Consider the following 20,584-nt stretch of genomic DNA (forward strand, 5'->3'; position numbering starts at 1 on the left):
CAACTCAAAAGGACCACACAATTAAAAAATGAACAAACGATCTGAACAAACATTTCCAACTCCAAGGAAAATAGACAAATGGCTTAAAAAAAAAAAAAAAAAAAAAAAAAAGCCTATGAAAGATGCTCAATGTCATTAATTATCAGGGAAGCGCACATAGAAAAATACAATAGATACTACTTCATACCCACTAGCATAGTTAGAATCAGAAAGTCAAATAACAAGTGTTGATAAGATGCGGGTAACTCAGAACCCCCAAACACTGCTGATGGGAATATAAAGTGGTGCAGCCATTTCAAAAAACAGTCTGAAGTTCCCCAGGAAGTTAAAGAGTTAGTATTTGACCCAAACACTCCACTCCTAGATACATAACCCAAAGAAATAAAAACATATGTCCACACAAAAAGTTGCACACAAATTTAGCAATGTTGGCTATTATTTACAATAGCCAAAAGGCTGGAACAACCCAAATAGCCAAACTCATGAATGAATAAACCAAATGTGATATACCCATACGAGATAGTATTTTTAGGCCATACAAGTTCAGATACATGCTACAGTGTGAATGAACCTTGAAAACATTTTAAGTAGAAGAAGGCAATCACATAAGACCATGTATTATGTGACTCCAATCATATGAAATGTCCAGACTAAGAAAATACATAGAGACAGATGATAGATTAGCGGTTGCCAATTGCAGGGGCAGAAGCGGTGAGGGTTGGGGAGTAATGGAAAAAGGGCCTGGGTCTCTTTATGAGGTGATGAAAATGTTCTATGATTGATTATGGTGGTGGCTGCACAACTGTAAATATATTAAAAATTACTTAATTATAAGGGATTAAAAAGTACAAATTGGTAGTTACAAAATAGTCGTGGGGATGTAAAGTAGAGCACAGGAAATTAAAGTCAACAATATTATAATAACTACATATGGTAAATATGGGTACTGGAAATATCAGGGTGAACACCTTATAAAGAATGTGATTACCTAACCACTACGTTGTTTACCTAAAAGTAGTATTTACAAATATTGAATGTCAACTGTAATTGGGGGAAAAAATTATTGAACTGACACCTTAACTGTATGGCTGAACTGTATGGTATGTGAATTATATCTCAATAAAGCTGTTATAAAAAATAGTAATAATTAGAAACTTTGTCATTCATTTCTCCAGTCTAGAATTAAAAAAATATAGAGTATTTATTTATTTTTAGAGAGGGGGAAGAGAGGGAGTGAAACATCAACGTTGAGAGAGAAACACTGACCAGCTGCCTCTTGCAGCCTAGACATGCGCTCTGACCGGAACTGAACTGGCAATCTTTCGCTTCGTGGGAGGATGCCCAACCGAGCCACACAGGTCAGGGCAAAAAAACCCAGTATTTACATTGTATTAAATTATCTCTATAAACCAACTACTTCTGGTACCTTGTTAAGTTTCTTTCATCACCCTTCTAAACCCGTCTATGGTTTCTAGTTGTTATGGTTGTTTTTCTTTTTCTTTTAACTTTAGGGTCAATTTTGAATTTATATTTTGCTAGCTATCACTCACTTCACCTAGATTTTCCAAAAGTTAATGCCATGCACCGTCCACCCTCTGCAATCTGCTCTCTGTTCTCTTCCTACCTCTTATTAGCTCCCAACCCAAGAATCTGACCTTGTAGGATCCCTACAGCTTCTCTGTTGCCAAAGCCAACAGGCATTTTCCCTCTTTCCAGCTCTAATAGCGGCAAATACCCAGGCTGAATCTCCTCAACTACCCAAGCCAGACCCTTAACCTCATCTCACTGTTGAGAACCACTGCACCAAGAAAGACCAGGGATGAATTTAATGTGCACAGAGAAAGACTGATAGATGCTATTTCCTATGACTCCCCTTGACTGCTATCACCTGCTCATAAATCCCTTCGGCCTCCTCCAGGGTGATGGCAGCCAAGCCTCTCTCTATCCCAGGCCCATCTTCTCAATTCTCTCACTACTGTACAGCCCCCTCTAACTCCACCCAATCTCTGACAGCTTCTTCCAACCCAGCATGTCACCACCCATTAAACAAAACAAAACAAAACAACCCCCTCACCCCCACATACTCTGGCTTCTGTGCTAGGCACTGAGGATCCAATGAAAAAATTAAGACAGAATTTGTTCAATTTCTTGCCAAACTTGTTCCTTTGTGTGTACCATATTCTGCCCTCTCCGTCATGGCAGCACCACAGTCCTCTAGGTACTCAGGCCAGAAATCTGAGACATCCCAGACTCCTGGTCACTCCCTCAAGCTGACCTGCTTGCTTCCTTAAACAGATCTTCTGCTGTTCCCTTCATTCCCAAGGTATAGGTACACCTTCATGCAGCAGTCTAGTCATTGGCTCCAGCTTCCCTCCCATACCAGGTGCCCAAAGTCTCTAGTTTAACACCAACACTAATCCTGTTAGTCCCCGACTTACAAACTTTGCTGTCTATTGAAACAAGCTCAGACCCCTCAGCCCACCCATCATGAATCTCTGAAGTCCAACCCCTCCTCCAGCAACGTGTACTGTACGCTTATGTTTGGTTTCTGAACCTAATTGGCCATTGGCCCCTATGCACGTGGGAGTCCCCCATTTCCCACAGCCTACTTGCTTCTTACAATCCAGCTCTGATGCTACCTTCTCCGGCAGAGTTCCCATTTCCCACCCTTGTCTGTGACTGCACCGGGCCAGAAATGTCTATATTACCTATCCCCTGCAGTCCCTCACTAGAAGGCAGATTATGTAGCTCTAGCACCTCCCCACAGGATGGCCACTCACCCTGCGATTCCGGTTATGATCCACAGTCTTGAGGTGCTTCTGGATGACTCCAAATTGCATGGGAATGAAGAGGTCGCAGGCTGCACAGTGGGCTGCCTCTACCTTCTTTACAAAATGCTCCATGGCAATTTCTGTAGGGGAAAAAGGAGAGAGTTGCCACTGGCACCAGGTGTCTAATACAGACCCAAGAGTTTGGGAAAAACACAGACTAGCTCCTCACTTCATCCTGCGAGTTCCACGTGAGCCCAAGACTGTTCTCACAAACCCTGTCTGGGGGAAGAGGGGAGTCATGACCAGAGGGCAGGCTGAGGCCTTGTCACTGGAGTGGGATGGAACCTTCTCACCTTGTGTCAGATCCTGGTCTCTGTAAATCTGCTGGATCAGACCATCAAGGTCCTCTACGGTTTTTCGGAGTTCCTCTGTCTTCTTGGTCTTGTTGGTGACGTACTCCTGCCAGAGATAGCAAGGAGAGAACCCCACCAAGGTTCGTGTGGGCTGCTCTATGTCCTGAGGGGACTTGGAAAGAGAGGAGCAGCTGTGCCGCTTCAAAGCTCACCTGCAGAAAGTCAGCCGTCTGCTTGGGAAGCTTGGTGCCTACATACTTAAAGTGCTCCTTGTGGAACTTGCTGTCTAGGTGGCTGGCCATCTCATCCTCATAGAAGGTCCGGTACTTGCAGAGAGAACACACAAACTGGATCCTGCCACAGGAGGGAAATGAGGAACTGAGGCCTGAGGGTCCCATGGAACAGTGCTGTCACCTCACCCAACCCAGCTGTGAGCCCCAAACAGGCTCTGCTCATGGGCCTCTGAAGTACAGTCCCAGCAGGGGGACAGGCTAGGACCAGTGGGGTTGGGAGTAGAAAGGGACAGAAAGTCTGTAGGCTGCAGTTACTGCAACACAGGGGACAGGGGAGGAACTCTTCCTTCCCACAGGCAGAAGGCTGAAGCAGCAGCTGCTGCAACAGGCAAGGAGTCGCTGGAAGGTAGCCGGAGGGCCTCTCTACCAAGGCTGGGCAGGAGCTTGTGCACTTGGCCCAACTGGGGACCAGAAGGAAGGATGCCCTGGCATGAGCCAGGTGGCCCTGAGGTGCAGAGTGGAGTACGCAGTCCCGAGGCAGGGCCCGAAAAGGTGCTGCATCTTCCTCCTGGGGCCTGGGGGACTGAGAGGCCCAGCCCATCCTCTGCTCAAAGTGCTTGGGGGTGGTGTCGGGAGGGATGGGAGGCGAGCAGGCCTGGGCACCTGCTGCCTCATCTTCCTCTTCCAAGAAGAGACCAGTCTGAGCTAGAAGGAGGATGCCTGCCTGGCCTGCCAGAGGGCAGCCTGGAGTCACCTGAGCGAGGTGCTCTGTCTGGGCCTGGTGTCCACAGCAGAAGCCTGGGGTCTGGGGCCTGGGCTGGAGCAGGCCGCCGTGGCAAGGGGCAGAGGAGGCCAGCCGCCACCGAGGCCTCGGGGCAGGTCCCTACCTCTGCCGGACGTCCTTATCTGGGCCACGGGGTCAGCTTTTTCTGGAGAGCCCAGGGGGCCGGGCACCGGCGAGGCTGAGGAAGGTCCAGCAAGAGCAAGAGTCTGAGGCGGAGGAGGAGGAGGCAAGCGCCAGTACGGGAGCCCTGAGGGCAGACAGACCCGACCAAGGGGCGTGAAGGGCTCTGCCGCAGATAGGCCCGGCCTGAAAGGGCCAGTGGACAGGGCAGAGGGCAGGCCCGAGGCTGCCACAGCCCACAGGTGCTGCCATCTCTCCTGGGTACGGTGGCGGCCTCTTGGCAGCTAGCTGGGGTGGCACAGGCGCCTTGGACCTTGAGTCTCTGATGAGCTGGCCCCCTCCCGCAGGGGCATCAGGCCCCCAGTGCACCTTGAGGCTCCTGCACCAAGTGACCGAGCGCCGGAGCTTCTGGGCAACGGTGCTGAGCAGTGTCCAGTCTCAGGCCAAAGACACCAGTGGTCGCCAGGTGGCCACAGAGAGACAGGGGACGAGCCAGGCCTTGGAGCTGGACTGGGTGGGAAGCAGGGTCCATGCACAGCCGAGCAGGTGGCAGCTCCCAAGGGAGGCCAGAGGGTGATGAGGCGGCGGAGCTATGGCCCTGCTCTCCTGGCAGCAGCCCCATTGTGAGGCAGAGGCAAACGGGTGGGGCGGGGGGAAGCTGGTTACCTTTCTACCATGCGGTCTCGCTGCCGCTTCTTCTGCTTGTCCTGGCTCTTCTTGCCTGCCTGTAACTTGTGCTTGGTCTGGCCGCTCTCATCCTGGGTGCTCAAGGACCCTAATAAGAACAAAGGAGCATAGCTACCAGCTTGGCTCCAACAGGTCAGCGCAGGCCCTATGGCCTGTAGCTGCATCACCTGCTGTCTATTCCAGGGGGTCCATTCTGAGAGCAGCTGCTTCAGCAAGGTCTCTGGCCTTGAGCAGGTGGGTACCCTGGGCTGGACAGGGAGCAGTTTTGGCCTAGGTCTTGGCCTTAAAAGGGGAAGACACACACTGACCCCACCACTCTCCAGGACACCCACTCTCTGCAGAGTGGGCCACATGGAGGCTGGAAGGCAAAGAGAGGCTACCTTGTGGGGAGTGCCTATGTGTGGGATGCAGTGAGGCTACAGCTGGGCTAAGTGCAGCCCCCAGAGGCAAAGACCCCAAAGCTTACATGGCCCTGCCCATTCCAACTGGACACCACGGCAATAGTGGGCTGAGGCTGGATTTACTGTTAGGTACCTGCTGGCGCTCATCACTTGGGTGGGGGGACACAGACTCCCAATACAGGGGCTGGAGAGGAGCTAAGGGAGAGATCACGCAAACCAGGGCCATAAAAACTGCACCAAAGGTCCCAGCTCAGACACCAGCCACTGAGGACTTGGACTTCATATTACTAAGGGACCGAGGGCAGGTGGTGTGCCTGCAGTTCACCCATACTTTTGTTTGCTGCCCCCACCTGAAGTCAAAATCAATGTGCTAGGAGGGGCCATCACCACCCATAGCCTCTGTCTGAAAATAGGGAGAGTAGAAAGGGGCCAGAGAAAGAGGAGCCCCCTGACAGCCCCACAAGGTAAGGCCCAAGCTAGGCATGATTCTGCCACAACCCTGCCGTCAGCTGGATGCCTCCCACCGCGAGCACCCAGAAGAGCTGCCGCAATACACAGACCACTCAGGTGACTCACCCTTGTCTGCATCCTCTTTGCCATCTTCCTTCCCCTCCTCTTTTCTCTCTTCGTCTTCTCCTTCCTAAGACATGATTTCAAAAACCCAATGTCAAGCATTTGCAGTTGTTTACAACGGCTATAAATGACAAGGCTGAACATGCTAGGCGCTGGGCCAGGTGCCACACACCCTCCCAGCAGCCCTTGCAATGAGGGCTCATTCCACCTCTGGCTGGGTAGCCTCCCCACAGCCTTGCTCCCTCTACCAGAGCTCCCTGCCTCCCTGTGCTGATCATGCATGTGTGCTGAGCTGCCTCAGGCCAGTCTGTGAAAGCCCTGCTCTGTGGCTCAGGGGCTCAGGCACCCACTCTTCACTGGCACCCCTGCAGACGAAGCACACAGGGCCAGAGCCACTTACCACTCTGGAGCCCCTTTCCACAGCGTCTGCACCTTCAGTGCCATCAGCAGCTTCCCCTTCAGTGCCCTCATCTGGAAGAGGAGACACATTTAGCCCAGGAGTCCCAGGGGCAGGAGGCAGGGGCAGTGACCAATGCCCTTGCTCACCATTGTCCGAGTCACTGTTGTCTGAGCAATCAGTCCGGGAGGCTTTGCTGTCTGGCTCATCAGGACTGCCACTCTGCTTTCTCTTCTTCTTCTTGGTCTAGGTCAGAAAGAAGGAGCTGGGTCAGGGCAGGTGGCTCTGAGCTCCTTACTCTGCCTAGTCAGGAGCCCGGAAGGAAGACCCCTTCTACTCACCCGGAAGTCAGCTGTGGTCCAGGTCTTCCAAGTCCGCCTCATCTGCTTCATGCCATTGCCAAACCCGAAGCCAAAGCGGGAGCCGCCTGGGAAGGCGCCCCCACCACGCATGCCCTGGAACATGCCATACTCCGGGATGATGTTCTGGGAGAAGAGGGAGGGCAGCCTGGAGGCACCAGGCATGCACTGGCCCCGGACCCCCATGGGGTCTTCCCACATGCGCCCATAGCCTGAGGCCATTGGCCGGCTACTCCGGGAGTCCCGGGCCCAGCCCTGAGACCGTGGGCCAAAGGTGTCGCTGCCACGCATGCGAAACTGGTCTCGGTAGGCATCATACTGGCCCTCGTAGGCCATTTCCATCTCAGGGTCAAGTTCGCCATAGTCGTAGCCCGACCGGTAAAGGTCACGCTCACTCAGGACAGCCCTTGAGTCACAGGCCTCGTAGGAATCATATCTGCAGAGGCAGGTGGCAAGGATCAGGGAGGGCCTCAGGTCCTCTTGCCTTTGTTTTCCCCCAAACCCCCCTGTCCTGGGGACAGGAAGCACTGTTCCAGTACCCACCCACCTTGCTGGAGAGGCTCAATGTTCAGAAATGCCAGGCAAAAGGCCTCTCGGGAGCAGAGTTCTAACAGTAGGAATGGCCCCCTCAGCTAATGTTCCCAAGCCTGCGTGTGGACAATCACCCGCCTGGGGACCCTAAGGAGGACTGAGGACCGGGGTGGAGTAGGTCTCAGGGGCAGAGACACCACAGATCCCTTAACCCTTTGGAAGCACATGCATGTATCTGTGGTAGCCACTCCACCCAAGGTTGTGCCTTGGCAGGGGCAGAGCTGAGTAACCCAACATCCTCCAGCACATGAAATGCTTGTCTAATGGGCTGATAACACCCATGGGAAACCTGTACTGATATCATCCCTCAAGGCTAGGGGAATCCCCAAACCCTCCAAAGCCCCTTATTACCCAAAAGGAGAAGGGGAACAAATGGGAAATGTTTTCCAGGAAAAACACTTTGAGTTTGCCCAAGGACTAAAAAAAAATGCTCTATTATATCAACCTGGAGCCTTGGGGGGAGGGGAGGGAAGGGGCAGAGGGAGGGCATCGAACTCTACATAGCAATGAGAAAAAGGTAGGCTAAACCTCCTATGGCAGGAGACAGGGCACTGTGGAGAACCATTCTATCCATGGCTGTAGTCCACAGCCCTATAGGTCCAGACCCCACTTGTCTCACAGGCACAGGAAGTGGCCAGTGCTACCCAGTTGGCACTTCATCCCCCACACCTGCTCCCTGGCTCCAGGCTGCGGCAAGCTGGTACATAGGCAGCAGCACGGGGGCCACATGGCCACGGAGACAAGAGCCAAGCCCTGCCCTGCCTTTGGCAGCCTCAATTTCAAGCACTGTGTCTCTCAGCACGAGGGCAGGGGTTGTGCCTGGAGTTCCCCCAACCCTTCTTGCTTTCTACATAACCCATGCAAGCAAGTCCCTCTGCCTCCCAGTGGCCCTGGGGAGTCTCACTTGACTCCACCAGTACCCAGCCAGGCCCCTCCTTATTTTCTGCTCTCCCCATCTGTCAGCTGGAGCCATTAGACCACTCTACTCTACCTTGTGCTAGAAACCCATGTGCCCCCTCACTGAAGCTTCTTGCTAGAGCACGAGAATTCCTGGGCCACCACCAGTTCAGACAGTGACAAATGCCTACAGAGTGATGCTGTGGAGTAGGGCAGGTCTGGGTGCCAGGCCCAGCTCCACCACTTACTCCTGGGTGCCTCTGGGCATGGGTGTGACATGCCTGTGCCTCATGTTGCCCATCTGCAGCATGAGGACAGGACAGTTCTTCACAGGGTACTTCGGAGGCTCAACAGGTGCACACGTCTGTCAGGTACTGAAGGGCAGCCAGGAAGTGTTCACGTCTACCCTGTCCTGTATGTAAGGATGGCCCAGCCCACTGTGCTCAGCCCCACAGGCTCATCCCATTCTTCACACCCAACCCATCTGTCCTGCCCTGACAGCGGGAGGATGCAAAGTCTTGTGCAAATTCCAAACAGCTGTCACCAGAGGGAAAGGCTACTTAACACTCTGCTCCTAAGAGCCATTTGGAGGGTACAGTAAAACCAGCCTGCTCTGAGGTTGTTTTCCTCTGCTACAAGCCTGGGGAGAGGCTGGCCACCGGGCAGTGGGGCAAAGCCAGAGGATAGTGTACTGGACCCCAGCAGAGTCTCTGGGAGCCTCAGCAAGAAAGCAAGGAGGGAGGAAGCAGACACATAGATGGTTCAGAGAGGGAGAAGCCAGCAGGCAGCAGGCGGCAGGTGGGAGGCGCCCCTACAGAGCCTCAGCCCCTAGGCAGGTGCCCACTCACCTTTCTCCACCTGAGCTGTACATGCTTCCTTGTATCATGTCTGTCTCCAAGTGCGGCACCATATCTAAGCGCTGGTTAATTCTGGACAAAACGGAATCGGCACTGGCGCTACCCACAGCACTAGGGTTTGCATTTGTGTCAGAGCTAGGCATTTCCCAAGAGTTTGAAGTGGCCATACCGTACCCATAGTTGGTGGTGTTATCCTGGCCATAGCCATAGCCATAACCATAGTTCTCGTAGCCTGCAACAGGGAGAGAGACAGACAGAGATGGCAGGGAGAAGAGAGGCAGAGACAGAGCCGAACACAGACACAAGGACATTTTCTGTTAGAGACAATGTGGGGACCCTAGCCACCCGAGGAGTTCTCCTGTGAAGGAGTAGCCAGCCCAGAGCCCTCAAAAACACTCATCCCACCTGGCCAGGCTGGGCAGTGGCAGAAACCTACAACCAGCTCAATCCCAAGGGAAAGGAGTGATCATAAAAATGATACTTGCCTCTGTTTGTCCCAGAATTCCAAGTTCCATATCCTACAAAAAGTAAAAGGGTAGTTACATCTTACAATACAATGAGAGTTTAGTTCAGGAAAGGAGACAATGACTTCTACTATCTGGCTGTAGGAGACTGAACCTCCCTTAATGGAGAAGCCTGGAGCTTGAGAGGACCACATAAATGATCCAGACCACTTGCTGCCCTGGTGCTCCACTTTCTGTGGCTTTGACCACCTGCTATTCAAGGAGCTTCCCCTTCAAAACACTCTCAGCTAGGGAATTTGGCTCCCATACTCCCTCTAAAGGACCCAGAATTGGAAGATTACCCCTGCTCCTGGCTAAGTACTTATCAGAGGAAAAGGAGAGTGGTTCCCAGCGCCTCACACAGACTCTGCTGTACAAGAAGCTCAGCACCAAGTCCACATCCACTCTGAAGTCATTTCACTCAAACTGTCCAATGAAGTCCTGTGGAGTAGAGAAACTGACCACGCTAGTCCCTCAAATGTCAGGAAGGGCCACCAAGCCATTGAATTGTGTGAGTGGAACACATCAGCAGAAGGAAAGACAAGACACAACTCCAATCTGGATTGTAAACTAAATACGCTCTGTACTTTACCACAGCACATGAGAAAAATTCATTCCATCAGGAACACAAAGCCATTTAGAACTGACAAAGTATGAAGCCAAGTGGGAACTCTAAGTCAAGCAGACATGCTTCCTTCACACGGGAATCCCTGAGAACAGACAAGCACCTTCCCAGTGTCTTTGGTGAGAGCCCCGAGTCATCTCCTACTCCTGGTCCTCTCTGCCTTGCAGAGAGGCCATGCTCATTCCAGAGCAGGACCAAAGTTTAGTAAGATGGCAGCATGATGAATGGCAGAATCCAGCCATACTGGGGCTGGGGCAAGAACACACACACTGAAAAGAACTAGGCAGAACGTGGGACAGGTTGAGATCCTCCTTAATCCAGTGCACAAACAGAATGGGGAGGTGTCAAAAACCAGCAAGGGACTTTAGAGGACCATTACATTGAATGAATGAGCAAAAAAGAGCTCATGAAGCAAAAAAGCTCTTCATCTGGGGAAACCAAAGCAGTCTTCTCATTCATTCATTTATTCAAAAACTATCATCTTGAGCACACAGAGCAGAGCCTGGCAGATGCAGGCACTGCTCAGGCCCAGAGCACTGCATGTTAAAACAGAGAGACAATACAAACCAATGAGTGGCAATGGACAGTCAGCAGTGGGAAACCACGTAAGGAGGGATGGGAAAGAAGAGAGGCTGGCAGAGCCACACAAGGAATAATACACTTAGCCCTGGCAGCTACAAGAGCCTGGCCATGTGGCTGTTTGCATAAGAAACAGTGACCCTAACTATTCAAAAGGAGACAAGGACTGAGAGGCAAGGCAGACCCATTGAGGCTGTTAGTGAGGCTGCTGAAGACCTACCAGAAGAGTGAGGAAGCACAAGGGGAGGAAGGAATGGACACTGATTCTGTGAACACAAGCCCAGGCTGCTGGCTGCTATGATGGGCTCTGACAAGCAGTTCCTATGTACTAATTGCTATGCCCGGAGCAACCCAGACTCCCTGATGGGCTCCCTGGTTGGGTCCTTTCAGGAAGAAACCTTTATTTATCGACACTACGGCATTTGGAAACACAACCCCCACCCTCCAAGACTTGCCCCTTCCAAAAGAATATCCAAACTCACTTCCATTCCTAGAAAGGTAAGATCATTGTTAACAAAGGGAATTTTTAGGACATTTCCTTTTAAATTATTTTCTAAATCCTCATCTGAGAATATGCTCACTGATTTTAGAGAGAGCAGAAGGGAGGGAGAAATGTAAGACAGAAACATCAACCAATTGTCTTTCATATACACCCTGACTAGGGAGCAAACCCACAACCTAGGGATGTGCCCCAACCAGGAATCAAACCCATGCATGACCTTTTGGTTTGCAGGATGATGCCCAATCAACTTAGCCACACCAGTCAGGGCCGGGACACACACACACACACACACACACACATATGCATACATATATATATTTTTTAAAGAAACAAATCAGAGAAAAGGAGATGGTCACAGTAAGCAATACTTATAAAGCAAAAATAAATACTCGGTGAAATATTTCATGCAGGCACCAAAAAAGAATCTACTAAGCTTTATGTAGCACAAGGAAATTTGCTACAGTAAGAAAAATAAAGCAGGATACACAATTCTAGCCACCTATAAATTATTCAACTACCTAAGATAGGTATGCTGATACAAGTTAAATATTAAAATGGCGGAATCTTGATGGAATGTTTTTCAAAATGTTATTTAAATGTTGTTATATTGTTTTTGAAATTTAAGCCAAAAGGAAAAATAAAACTGTCTTTCACAGCATGATTGTCTACATTAAAAAAACAAACAAAAAATCCAAAAACCTCAAGCAGTCTACAAGTTACTAGAATAAGTGAGCTTAGCAAGGTTTATTACAAAGTCAATATACAAAAATCAACCCAATCTCTACATATTAGCAATGAACAATTGGAAACTGAAAATTTTAAAACATCATTTACCTTAGCATTAAGAGAGACTTCGGTGTAAATTACAAAATATGTGAAGGATCTGTGTGTTGGAAACTACAAAACACTTAAGAAAGAAATCTAAGATCTAAATAAATGGAGTATTACGGACTGGAAGACCTAATATTGTTAAGATGTTAATTCTCCCAAACTAACCCATATATTCAAGGCCATCCCACTCAAATCTCATCAGGAATTTTTACAGAAATGGATAAACTAATTCTAAAATTTATATGCAAAAAATCAAAGGAACTAGAATATCCAAGTCAATTCTGGAAAAACAAACCTGGATGACTCACATTAACTGATGTCAAGACTTACTATAAAGTAATCAAGACCGTGTAGTACTGGAAGGTATTTAAACATGTAAGTCAATGCAACAGAATAAGAATACAGCCACAGATTCATACATAAATGTTCAATTGACTTTTAACAAAGGTAAAAAATAATCTTGACCTATATTGCACACTTTGTGGAAATAGTAACTGAAAATGGATCACAAAATAAATGTCAAACACAGCCCTGGCTGGTGTGGCTCAGTGAATTGAGCATCACCGGTTCGATTCCCAGTCAGGGCACAAGGTTGGGTGATGGGCTAGGTCAGGTCTCCAGTTGGGGGTGTGTGAGAGGCAACCACACATTGATGTTTCTCTCCCTCCCTCCCCCTCTATCTAAAATAAATAATTTTAAAAAATCTTATAAATAAGTAAGTAAACAAATAAATGTCAAACATAAAACTACGAAATACCTAAAGAAATCTTAGAAGAAAATCTTTGTGACCTTGGGTTAGGCGTAAATTTCTTACAACCCCAAAATCACAATCTATTTAAGACTGATAAATTAAACTTCATCAAAATGAAAAATTTGTGTTCTTCAAAAGACACTGAGTAAAAAGAAAAGCCACAGTCTGGGAGGAAATATTTGCAAATGGCACATCTGATAAAATGCTTATACCCAGAATACATACACCAGAGGGAAAACAATTTTAAAAAATGTGCAAGTTGGTACTGTGTTTGATTAAAAGGGGTGAGGCAAGGCAGGCAGGAGATGGAAGCCATGCAAACGAAGTTTCTCCTCGTTTATGAAATACCTGATAACTCCTCACCAATTTTAAAATATTTTAAGTCTTCCTCTCCTGTAAGGACTAGCTGCCAATACTTCAGGTAGCTCACTTATGTCTATTTACTCAGTGAGGGAATGTCACCATTGTAGGCTGTCTTTTCCCAGACCTTGGTAGTAAAACAAACTAACCATCTCAGCAAATAAGACATTATCCTTATTAATTCCAAAGAAGGCTCCTTGTCAACTGACAGGCCATAGAAAGACCAGCTTTATCAGCTGGTGGCTACTTCTGAATTAGACTTAGTACGTCTGTCCACAATTGAGAAATCAACCAGTGATGTTCCCTCAACCCTACATGAGAGGAGCTGCCTGGCTTGAGATGGCCTGACATCTCCAAAAGCTTGCTTGATTCAGACAGGCAGCCTCTCTGGCATAGCAGTCCCATGGAGCTAAATCAATGGCTTGGTTTCTGCTCATACCAATCAGGCTGCTGTGGCACTAGAAGGCAGAGCACTCACCTACTCTCTGGTTCCCAGGGGCCCACACTTACCATAATCACAGGTAGGCTGAGCACTCGTGTCTGAGTACGTTGACTGCAAAGTGGTTTCAGATCCCTGGACAAAGCCTAAACATATGCAGAGTGTGGTTAATTTCCCCAAATAAGCCATCTGTCAATGACCTAAGACTACCCTTTAGCATATACTAACAGGCCCGTCCCTCACTGGAAAGCTACCAAAAACTCTAGCTTCTGAACACTCACTCTAATTACACCTCCAGAACACATTAACTAATGGAAAGGCAGGCTATGTTTAACTTGCTGCGCCAGAAGAATTGGATAAAAATTTTCAAGTACTTGAAACCAGTAACCAGTTTTGATAATTTTGAGTGTTCAAAATATCATCCACTTAAATGAGGAAAATGCTCATATCAAAATCCTGGTTATTGGACATGAGCTGCCTCCGATTCAAACAAGGATGGGGGTTATTTTTGAACAATGTTAAAACAATATCCTCCCTCCCCCAAATCTCAAACCAAAACTGCTTTGTATTTTTAGTTTTCCTAGAAAAATATATGCATTACAATTGCCTTTTGAATGTAATTACTTGGGTTAGCATGTTTATATGGAATAAATATTACATATATATTATATACCATTTTCTCAACTATTTCACAGCTTAAAATGAATTAGTCCCAGGCAAGGAAAATTTGAACCTTTTACAGACACTACTGCTCTTAAATGCTTATTGTAACAGACTATGATCAACCCTAACGCTATCCTTAAAACTACATCAAGGCCCTGGCCTGGTCACTCAGTTGGCTAGAGCAGTGTCCCCACATGACAAGGTTGCAGATTCAATCCCTGTCAGGGCACGTACAAGAATCAACCAATGAATGCATAAATAAGTAGAACAACAAAATGATGTTTCTCCTCTCTCTCTAAAATCAATTAAAACAACAACAACAACAAAGTACATTAGCCCTGGCCAGGTGGCTCTGTTGGTTGGAGCACCGTCCCACACACCAAAAGGTTGCAGGTTCGATCCCCAGTTAGGGCACATACCTAGGTTATAGGTTTGATCCCTCATCAGGGTGCATACAGGAGGCAACTGATCGATGTTTCCCTCTCACATCGATGTTTCTCTTTCTCTCTCTAAAATCAATAAACATATCCCTGGATGAGGATTAAAAAAAGAAAACCTACATTAAAATAATTTTTTAAAATGATTTACCCACAACACGGAAATTATGACAGATATCATAAAAGGTAATATTTGCCTATTTCCACCAGAACCAACTCATGACCTAAAAATAAAAGCCAGCACCTCCAAAAGCTTATTTAGAACAAAAGCATACACTAAGTGCCTTTCCCCAGGGTGGGCACTCATGTATTGTTGACAGTCTCTCTAGTTCATCTCTTAAGACCACAGCAACAAAGATGACAGCAACGGCAACCAATACTCAACAAGGGTCTCTTCCACAGGGTGCTAAGAGCTATACCCGCATTATTTTATTTTGTCCTTACCACAACCAACAATGAAGACAGGGCTAATATCCCTTACCCCGCAATCCTATAGCTCAAAAAGGTTGGCAAACCAAGTGTTCTCTTCAAATGTGGTACAATACTCATTTGGGGGCAAAAATGACCTGTGAGAACAATGTTTCTTTACACCACTAGGTACAGAAATAATGCGTTTAATTATTGGGTGCTAGCCCACATCCCAGTGTGGGTGCTGTGGAATGTCCTTTTCTCAAGCCAGAATTCCAAAACACACCCATCACCAAGGGTTTCAAACAAGGATCAGTGGACCCACACTTTAATTTCCAGAGGGAACTGAGAAGAGGCACTGGGGAAGGAAAAAGCCTAAAGTATACAAACCCAACCTTTTTAACCTTCCCTAATTAAAGAGGGCACATTCAGCCCTTACTGGCGTGGCTCAGTGGATTGAGTGCCGGCCTGCAAACCAAAGGGTCACCAGTGCCATTCCCAGTCAGGGCACATGCCTGAGTTGCAGGCCAGGTCCCCAGTACAATGTGCGCAAGAGGCAACCACACACTGATGTTTCTCTCCTTCTCTTTCTCCTTCCCTCCCCCTCTCTCTAAAAATAAATAAATAAATACATAATCTTAAATTTTTTTTTTAAAGTAAATAAATAAAGAGGGTACATTCAGCCCTGACCGGGCAGCTGGGTTGCTCAGTTGGATACAACATTGTCCCATCATCCTGATACACCAAGGTCGCAGGTTTGATCACTGATGAGGGCACACACAAGAAATCAACCAATGAATGCATAAATAAGTGGGACAACAAATCAATGTTTCTTTCTCTCCCCCTTCCTCTCTAAAATCAATTAAAAAAAATTAGAGAGGGCACATTCAAATGGATTCTCTCCAGGGACCAAGTAGCTTCCTGAGATACCTAAATTCTAAGCATTGATAAAACAGATCAAGAAACACTGAAAGCATTCTTCATATGGTTCACCTATGGGAAAGCCTCAGTGTAAAAAGGTACCCTACACCGACTTTCTCCACTGTTTGCTGAAACAGCTTCTGGAAACCTTTTTGTTTAGCAATCAGGCCATCAACAACATGGCACCAAACTTTAAGTAATGTGGTTTGTAAGTACTGCAGCTGCAACTGGAACCTACCACATGCTAACAGGAACACATACTGGAGCACAGTATGAAAGCTGCAGAGCAAAAGCTCTATGTCTACTCAGGGGAGAGGGGCTCTGGTTCTTTCTTCCCTGGGAAAAAGGGAAGGCAATCTACCCAGCCCTAAGAGCTCAGTGGCAACCTCTGCTCTAATTCTGTCCTCCATACATTAACCTTCTGTTCCACAACACCGTCTCCAGGTCAGGACCTTCAGTAGCCAGTTACGCTCTAACTGTGAGTAAATTCTTTCCTGTCCGGTTCATACATCATTCTCTTCTTGGTTTGATGAACCAGTATGACCTACTCTGGGTGAAAAATGAGCAAGTTTTTGGTCCTAGAAAGCTAAGGGTCAGACCATGGATTTATAGTAACTATGCATCGTAGCTGCCTCCTCTTGGCCAGCCTCCCTGACATCTTTTTCACATAAAAATGAACAAAGGTTCTCAGTTTATTTTCCTTCTTTTTCTGAAAGGAGAAACTATGTGGTAGAAACCAGCCTCCAAGATCACCTGTAATGATTCTTGCCTTCTGCCATGATGTTGTCCCTTCCCAAACTGATAGAGGTAGTCAGTGTAATCAGTAAGATTGCAAATGACTGAGTATGACTTCCGAGGCTTCCACCCTGTGTTCTCTCAGATCATTCACTCTGGGGAAAACTAGTCACCATGCTGTGGGGTCCCTTCAGTAGGGCTGTGGACCCGTACACCAAAAGGTTGTGGGTTTGAGTCCTAGCACATGCCTAGACTGCGGGTTGGGTCCCTAGTCAGGGAGCCTACGAGAGGCAACCAAGAGATGGTTCTCTGTTAGGTAAATGTTTCTCTCTCTCCCCCCACCCCTCTCTAAAAGCAACGAAAAAATGACCTCAGGTGAGGAGTAAAAAAAAAAAAAAAAAAGTAATCTCACAAGAGATCCCAACCCAGAACCATCAGCTGAACCACCTGTGTGTTCTTACACAGAAACTGTGAGATAATAAATGTTGCTATAAAAATACTGGTAGCATTTAAGACCCTTGTTTGAAGGCCTGCTTCTGGCTTTTTTGTCCTGTGTTTCCACTGCTCTCATCTTTCCCCTCATGCCAGAAATGGAGACTCCTATCCCAAGTACACATAAACTAAGTTCAAAAGCTGGACAAGTTATCAGAAAGATAATTTATTTTAATCACATTCTATTAGTAATAGTAATTGTAACATTTGCTTCAAGGCTTCCAGAACTTTTCCTTAAAGGCAAAATGGTTGTCTGAGATACGATTAAAGTGCCTTTTACTTTAGTGGTCTGCTTTTTTAAAATGAAAAACATTATAAAGCTATTGGGGTTTTCAGTTGATCAAGATCGAGGAAAAAACTAATCATAACCTCATTAGCTTTGCTAACTCAGTACTCACTCAAACCCGGAACCTACAGTCTACAAGATCTGGAGCTCGAATTCAGACTTGGCCATTAGGGACCTCTCTCACTCAGTTTCCTTGTCTATAAATATAAATGCTCCATTTCTAAGTTACTCCACAGTACCTAACCTTCCTATTGTGGCTTCTTCAGCAGTTTTGCCCCTAGACACAGAACTGTCTTCCAGTGCTTGGTAAGACCTGGTGAAAAAGACTACATCTCAATTACACAGATGTCAGTAACAACCTAATGACTTTCCTCCTGAATCAGGGACGCTACAGAAATGCGAAGACAGGGTTGCCCAATCTTAGCATTACTAATTTGCAAGCCAGATGATTCTTTCCTTTTTTTTTTAAAGCTTTTATTTATTTACTTTTAGAGAGAGGGAAAAGGAGAGAAAATCATCGATCAGTTGCCTCTTGTACTTGTCCCAGCTGGGGACTGGCCTGCAACTCAGGCATGTGTCCTGATGGGGAATCAAACAAGCAAACTTTTGCTTTGCGAGCCGATACCCAATCAACTGAGTCACACTGGTCAGGGCAAGTGAGATAATTCTTTGTGGTGGGAGCCCACCTTGTACATTGTAAGACCCTAGCAGCATTCCTGGTCTCTATCCACTGGATGACAGTAGCACCCCTCCTCCCAGACATGACAACCAAAAATGTCTCCCAACATTGCCAAACGTCCCCTGTATAATCACCCCTGGTTGAGAACCACTGGGCTAAGGGATGATTGCTCCTGACCTGGGAGGCCTGGCACCACCTTCATGCCCAGGCCAACGTAAAGCAGCCTGCAGAGGAGCACCAGAGGCTTAGGTTCCTTTCTCAGTTCCCAACATTCCAGAGTAGAATCCAGGTTACCCGGCAACCACACGTGGTCAGCCTAACCCCGATCAACCGGGAAGGGTGGGTGCAGGTGGGGAGGGGAGGTTGTCTGTCGCTCCAGTTTGAGCAGCCTCATTGGTTAGTACCAACACAAACGCAGCAGTCCAATTCATCCAGGGATGATTTACAATTGCCCAAGCATATCCCTGGCCCCCCTCTCTGACTTCATCATCCAGTCTCTACTTTGCTCAATTCCCACTGGCCTCCCTGGAAGATCTTTTAAGGAGCCAGACCGCTCCAGCACCCCCCCCCCCGGCCTTTACGTCAAAGGCTTCCTGGGCCAGATATTCTTAATTCCCTTACTCTACTCCGGCGTTTGCTTGAGCGTTACCTTTTTAGAGATCTCCAACCAGCCCATGTAATAGAACAACCCCCTCGGAGTACTGACCAGCCCAGAATATATCCCATATTCATTTGTTTGCTTGCTTTGGTCTGCTTCGGCCTATAAACTGCTTGAGGTATTCTTGCCAGTATTTCAGTGCCGATTCAGCACCTGACAGGATGAATCTGACAGATGGTGAATGAATTACCATGGCAACCAGCCATTCCTCTCAAGGCTCAGGCTCAGCTCCTCAAGGCCCGAACTACCCCGCTAAGACCAAACCCTCCAAATATTTACTCTTCGCCCCGGGGCCGCTGCCTCTCCCAGCCTGCGGCCCACAAAGCGGCGGGGGTGAGGGGGGGGCAGCTGCGACATCTTGCAGGAAAACTGTGCAGGGGAGGGTGCAGCAACGGCGACAGCCGAGCCCGCTGACTGGTCTAAAGGGGCGAGACCTGAGAAAGGACGACCTGTGGCTGCGAAGTCTGAGGAGCGGGGGTGGTGAAAGAAAAGACCTCGGGCCGGGCGAAAGAAGTCTTGACCTCCGGCGGCCCGGAGCTGGGACGCGAGGGTGCAAGCACAGAGAACAGTGAATCCGAAGGTTGAGGAGCACGAATCATAGGCGACCGGCTACCGGCGCCATTTTGTGACCGCAGAGAGGGCAGTATCAAGGCCTCGGGGGAGGAGCGGGTGAGCCGGGCGCGGCCTTGATAGGTCCCCGTCCCAGTAGGCCCGACCCTTAATCCTGCCGGGCTCACCTGTATAGCTCATGGCAGCGGCGAACACTGCACTTGAAGACTCTGACAGGCGCACAGCACATCGGACGCCGAAATACACGAGACAATCCCACGGGCTCTTTCTGCACACAACCGAGCCCCGCCTCCCAATCGCATTGGCTCGCTCCCGGCTCTGGCTTCACGCCTATTGGGCCATCACGCTGTCTATACCAAACGCAGGGGGCGTTGCCAATCTCAGGAACGCCCCACCCTATTCCCCCGCCTTCCGCAAACTCAAGCCCACGGTGATTGGCTAAAATACGCCGCTCTGGAGACGGAGTCCTGTAGGGTTCGAAGGGGCGGAGACATGCACTACGGAAAACCCTAAGGTTCAAGAGCGCCGGGTTAGAGAAGGGTCTGTGCCTCCGAGGCTCACCAGAAGGAGCCGGCGCAGGCCACCGGAGTGCTCTGTCAGACTGGGTTGTTTCTAATATCTCTGGCCTTCAGCTCCAAAGCGAGCACGGTAAAGCCATATTGGAATGAGAGTGACAACTAAGCGCCAAACAAGATGCTGGGCACAGGTTCAAGCATGTGAGACAATATATGTAAAGCAATCGGTCTAGTGCCGGGTGCACTACATGTTATATTTTGTTATCAATGTTTGCATAATAGCAAATATATTTATATAGCATGTTTATTTTATATATGTAATAAATGTTTGGATTGTCATCTTGAATACTTCCTCATACATGCCAGGACCTTTAAAAAAAAATTTCTCTTCCCTGGCTGGTGTGGCTCAGTGGATTGAGTGCCACTGGCCTGTGAACCAAAAGGTTGCTGGTTTGATTCCCAGTCAGGGCACATGCCTGGGTTGTGGGCCAGGTCCCTGGTTGGGGGCATGCAAGAGGCAACTGATGGATGTTTCTCTCGCACATTGATGTTTTTCTACCTCTTTCTCCCTCCCTTCTCCTCTCTAAAAATAAATAAAATCTTTAAA

General features: G+C 48.1%; 1 protein-coding gene across 7 annotated transcripts in view; it reads right to left on the minus strand.

Annotated features, from left to right (window-relative positions):
• The window catches only part of AKAP8L (A-kinase anchoring protein 8 like), a 32,142-nt gene extending 12,356 nt beyond the window's left edge, over window positions 1-19,786 (minus strand). The window contains exons 1-14 of one of the 7 annotated variants that reach the window (XM_053911028.2): window positions 19,630-19,750; window positions 14,696-14,806; window positions 13,685-13,759; window positions 9,509-9,541; window positions 9,198-9,255; window positions 9,015-9,095; window positions 6,661-7,114; window positions 6,469-6,565; window positions 6,323-6,393; window positions 5,926-5,989; window positions 4,928-5,036; window positions 3,337-3,478; window positions 3,125-3,230; window positions 2,781-2,911 (exon numbers count right to left, since the gene is read on the minus strand). In XM_053911028.2, coding sequence (XP_053767003.1) covers window positions 2,781-2,911; window positions 3,125-3,230; window positions 3,337-3,478; window positions 4,928-5,036; window positions 5,926-5,989; window positions 6,323-6,393; window positions 6,469-6,565; window positions 6,661-7,114; window positions 9,015-9,095; window positions 9,198-9,255; window positions 9,509-9,541; window positions 13,685-13,759; window positions 14,696-14,720 — 1,446 coding nt within the window. In that variant the 5' untranslated portion in view covers window positions 14,721-14,806; window positions 19,630-19,750. Of the gene's footprint in view, window positions 1-2,780; window positions 2,912-3,124; window positions 3,231-3,336; window positions 3,479-4,927; window positions 5,037-5,925; window positions 5,990-6,322; window positions 6,394-6,468; window positions 6,566-6,660; window positions 7,115-9,014; window positions 9,256-9,508; window positions 9,542-13,684; window positions 13,760-14,695; window positions 14,807-19,341; window positions 19,535-19,629 lie in introns of those variants that run through there. The other 6 variants (XR_008425121.2, XM_053911029.2, XM_053911027.2 and 3 more) reach the window with 6 other exon arrangements.
• Between the last annotated feature and the right edge of the window lie 798 nt (window positions 19,787-20,584).

This window comes from Desmodus rotundus, chromosome 9 (assembly GCF_022682495.2).
Source record: "Desmodus rotundus isolate HL8 chromosome 9, HLdesRot8A.1, whole genome shotgun sequence".
NCBI lineage: Eukaryota > Metazoa > Chordata > Mammalia > Chiroptera > Phyllostomidae > Desmodus > Desmodus rotundus.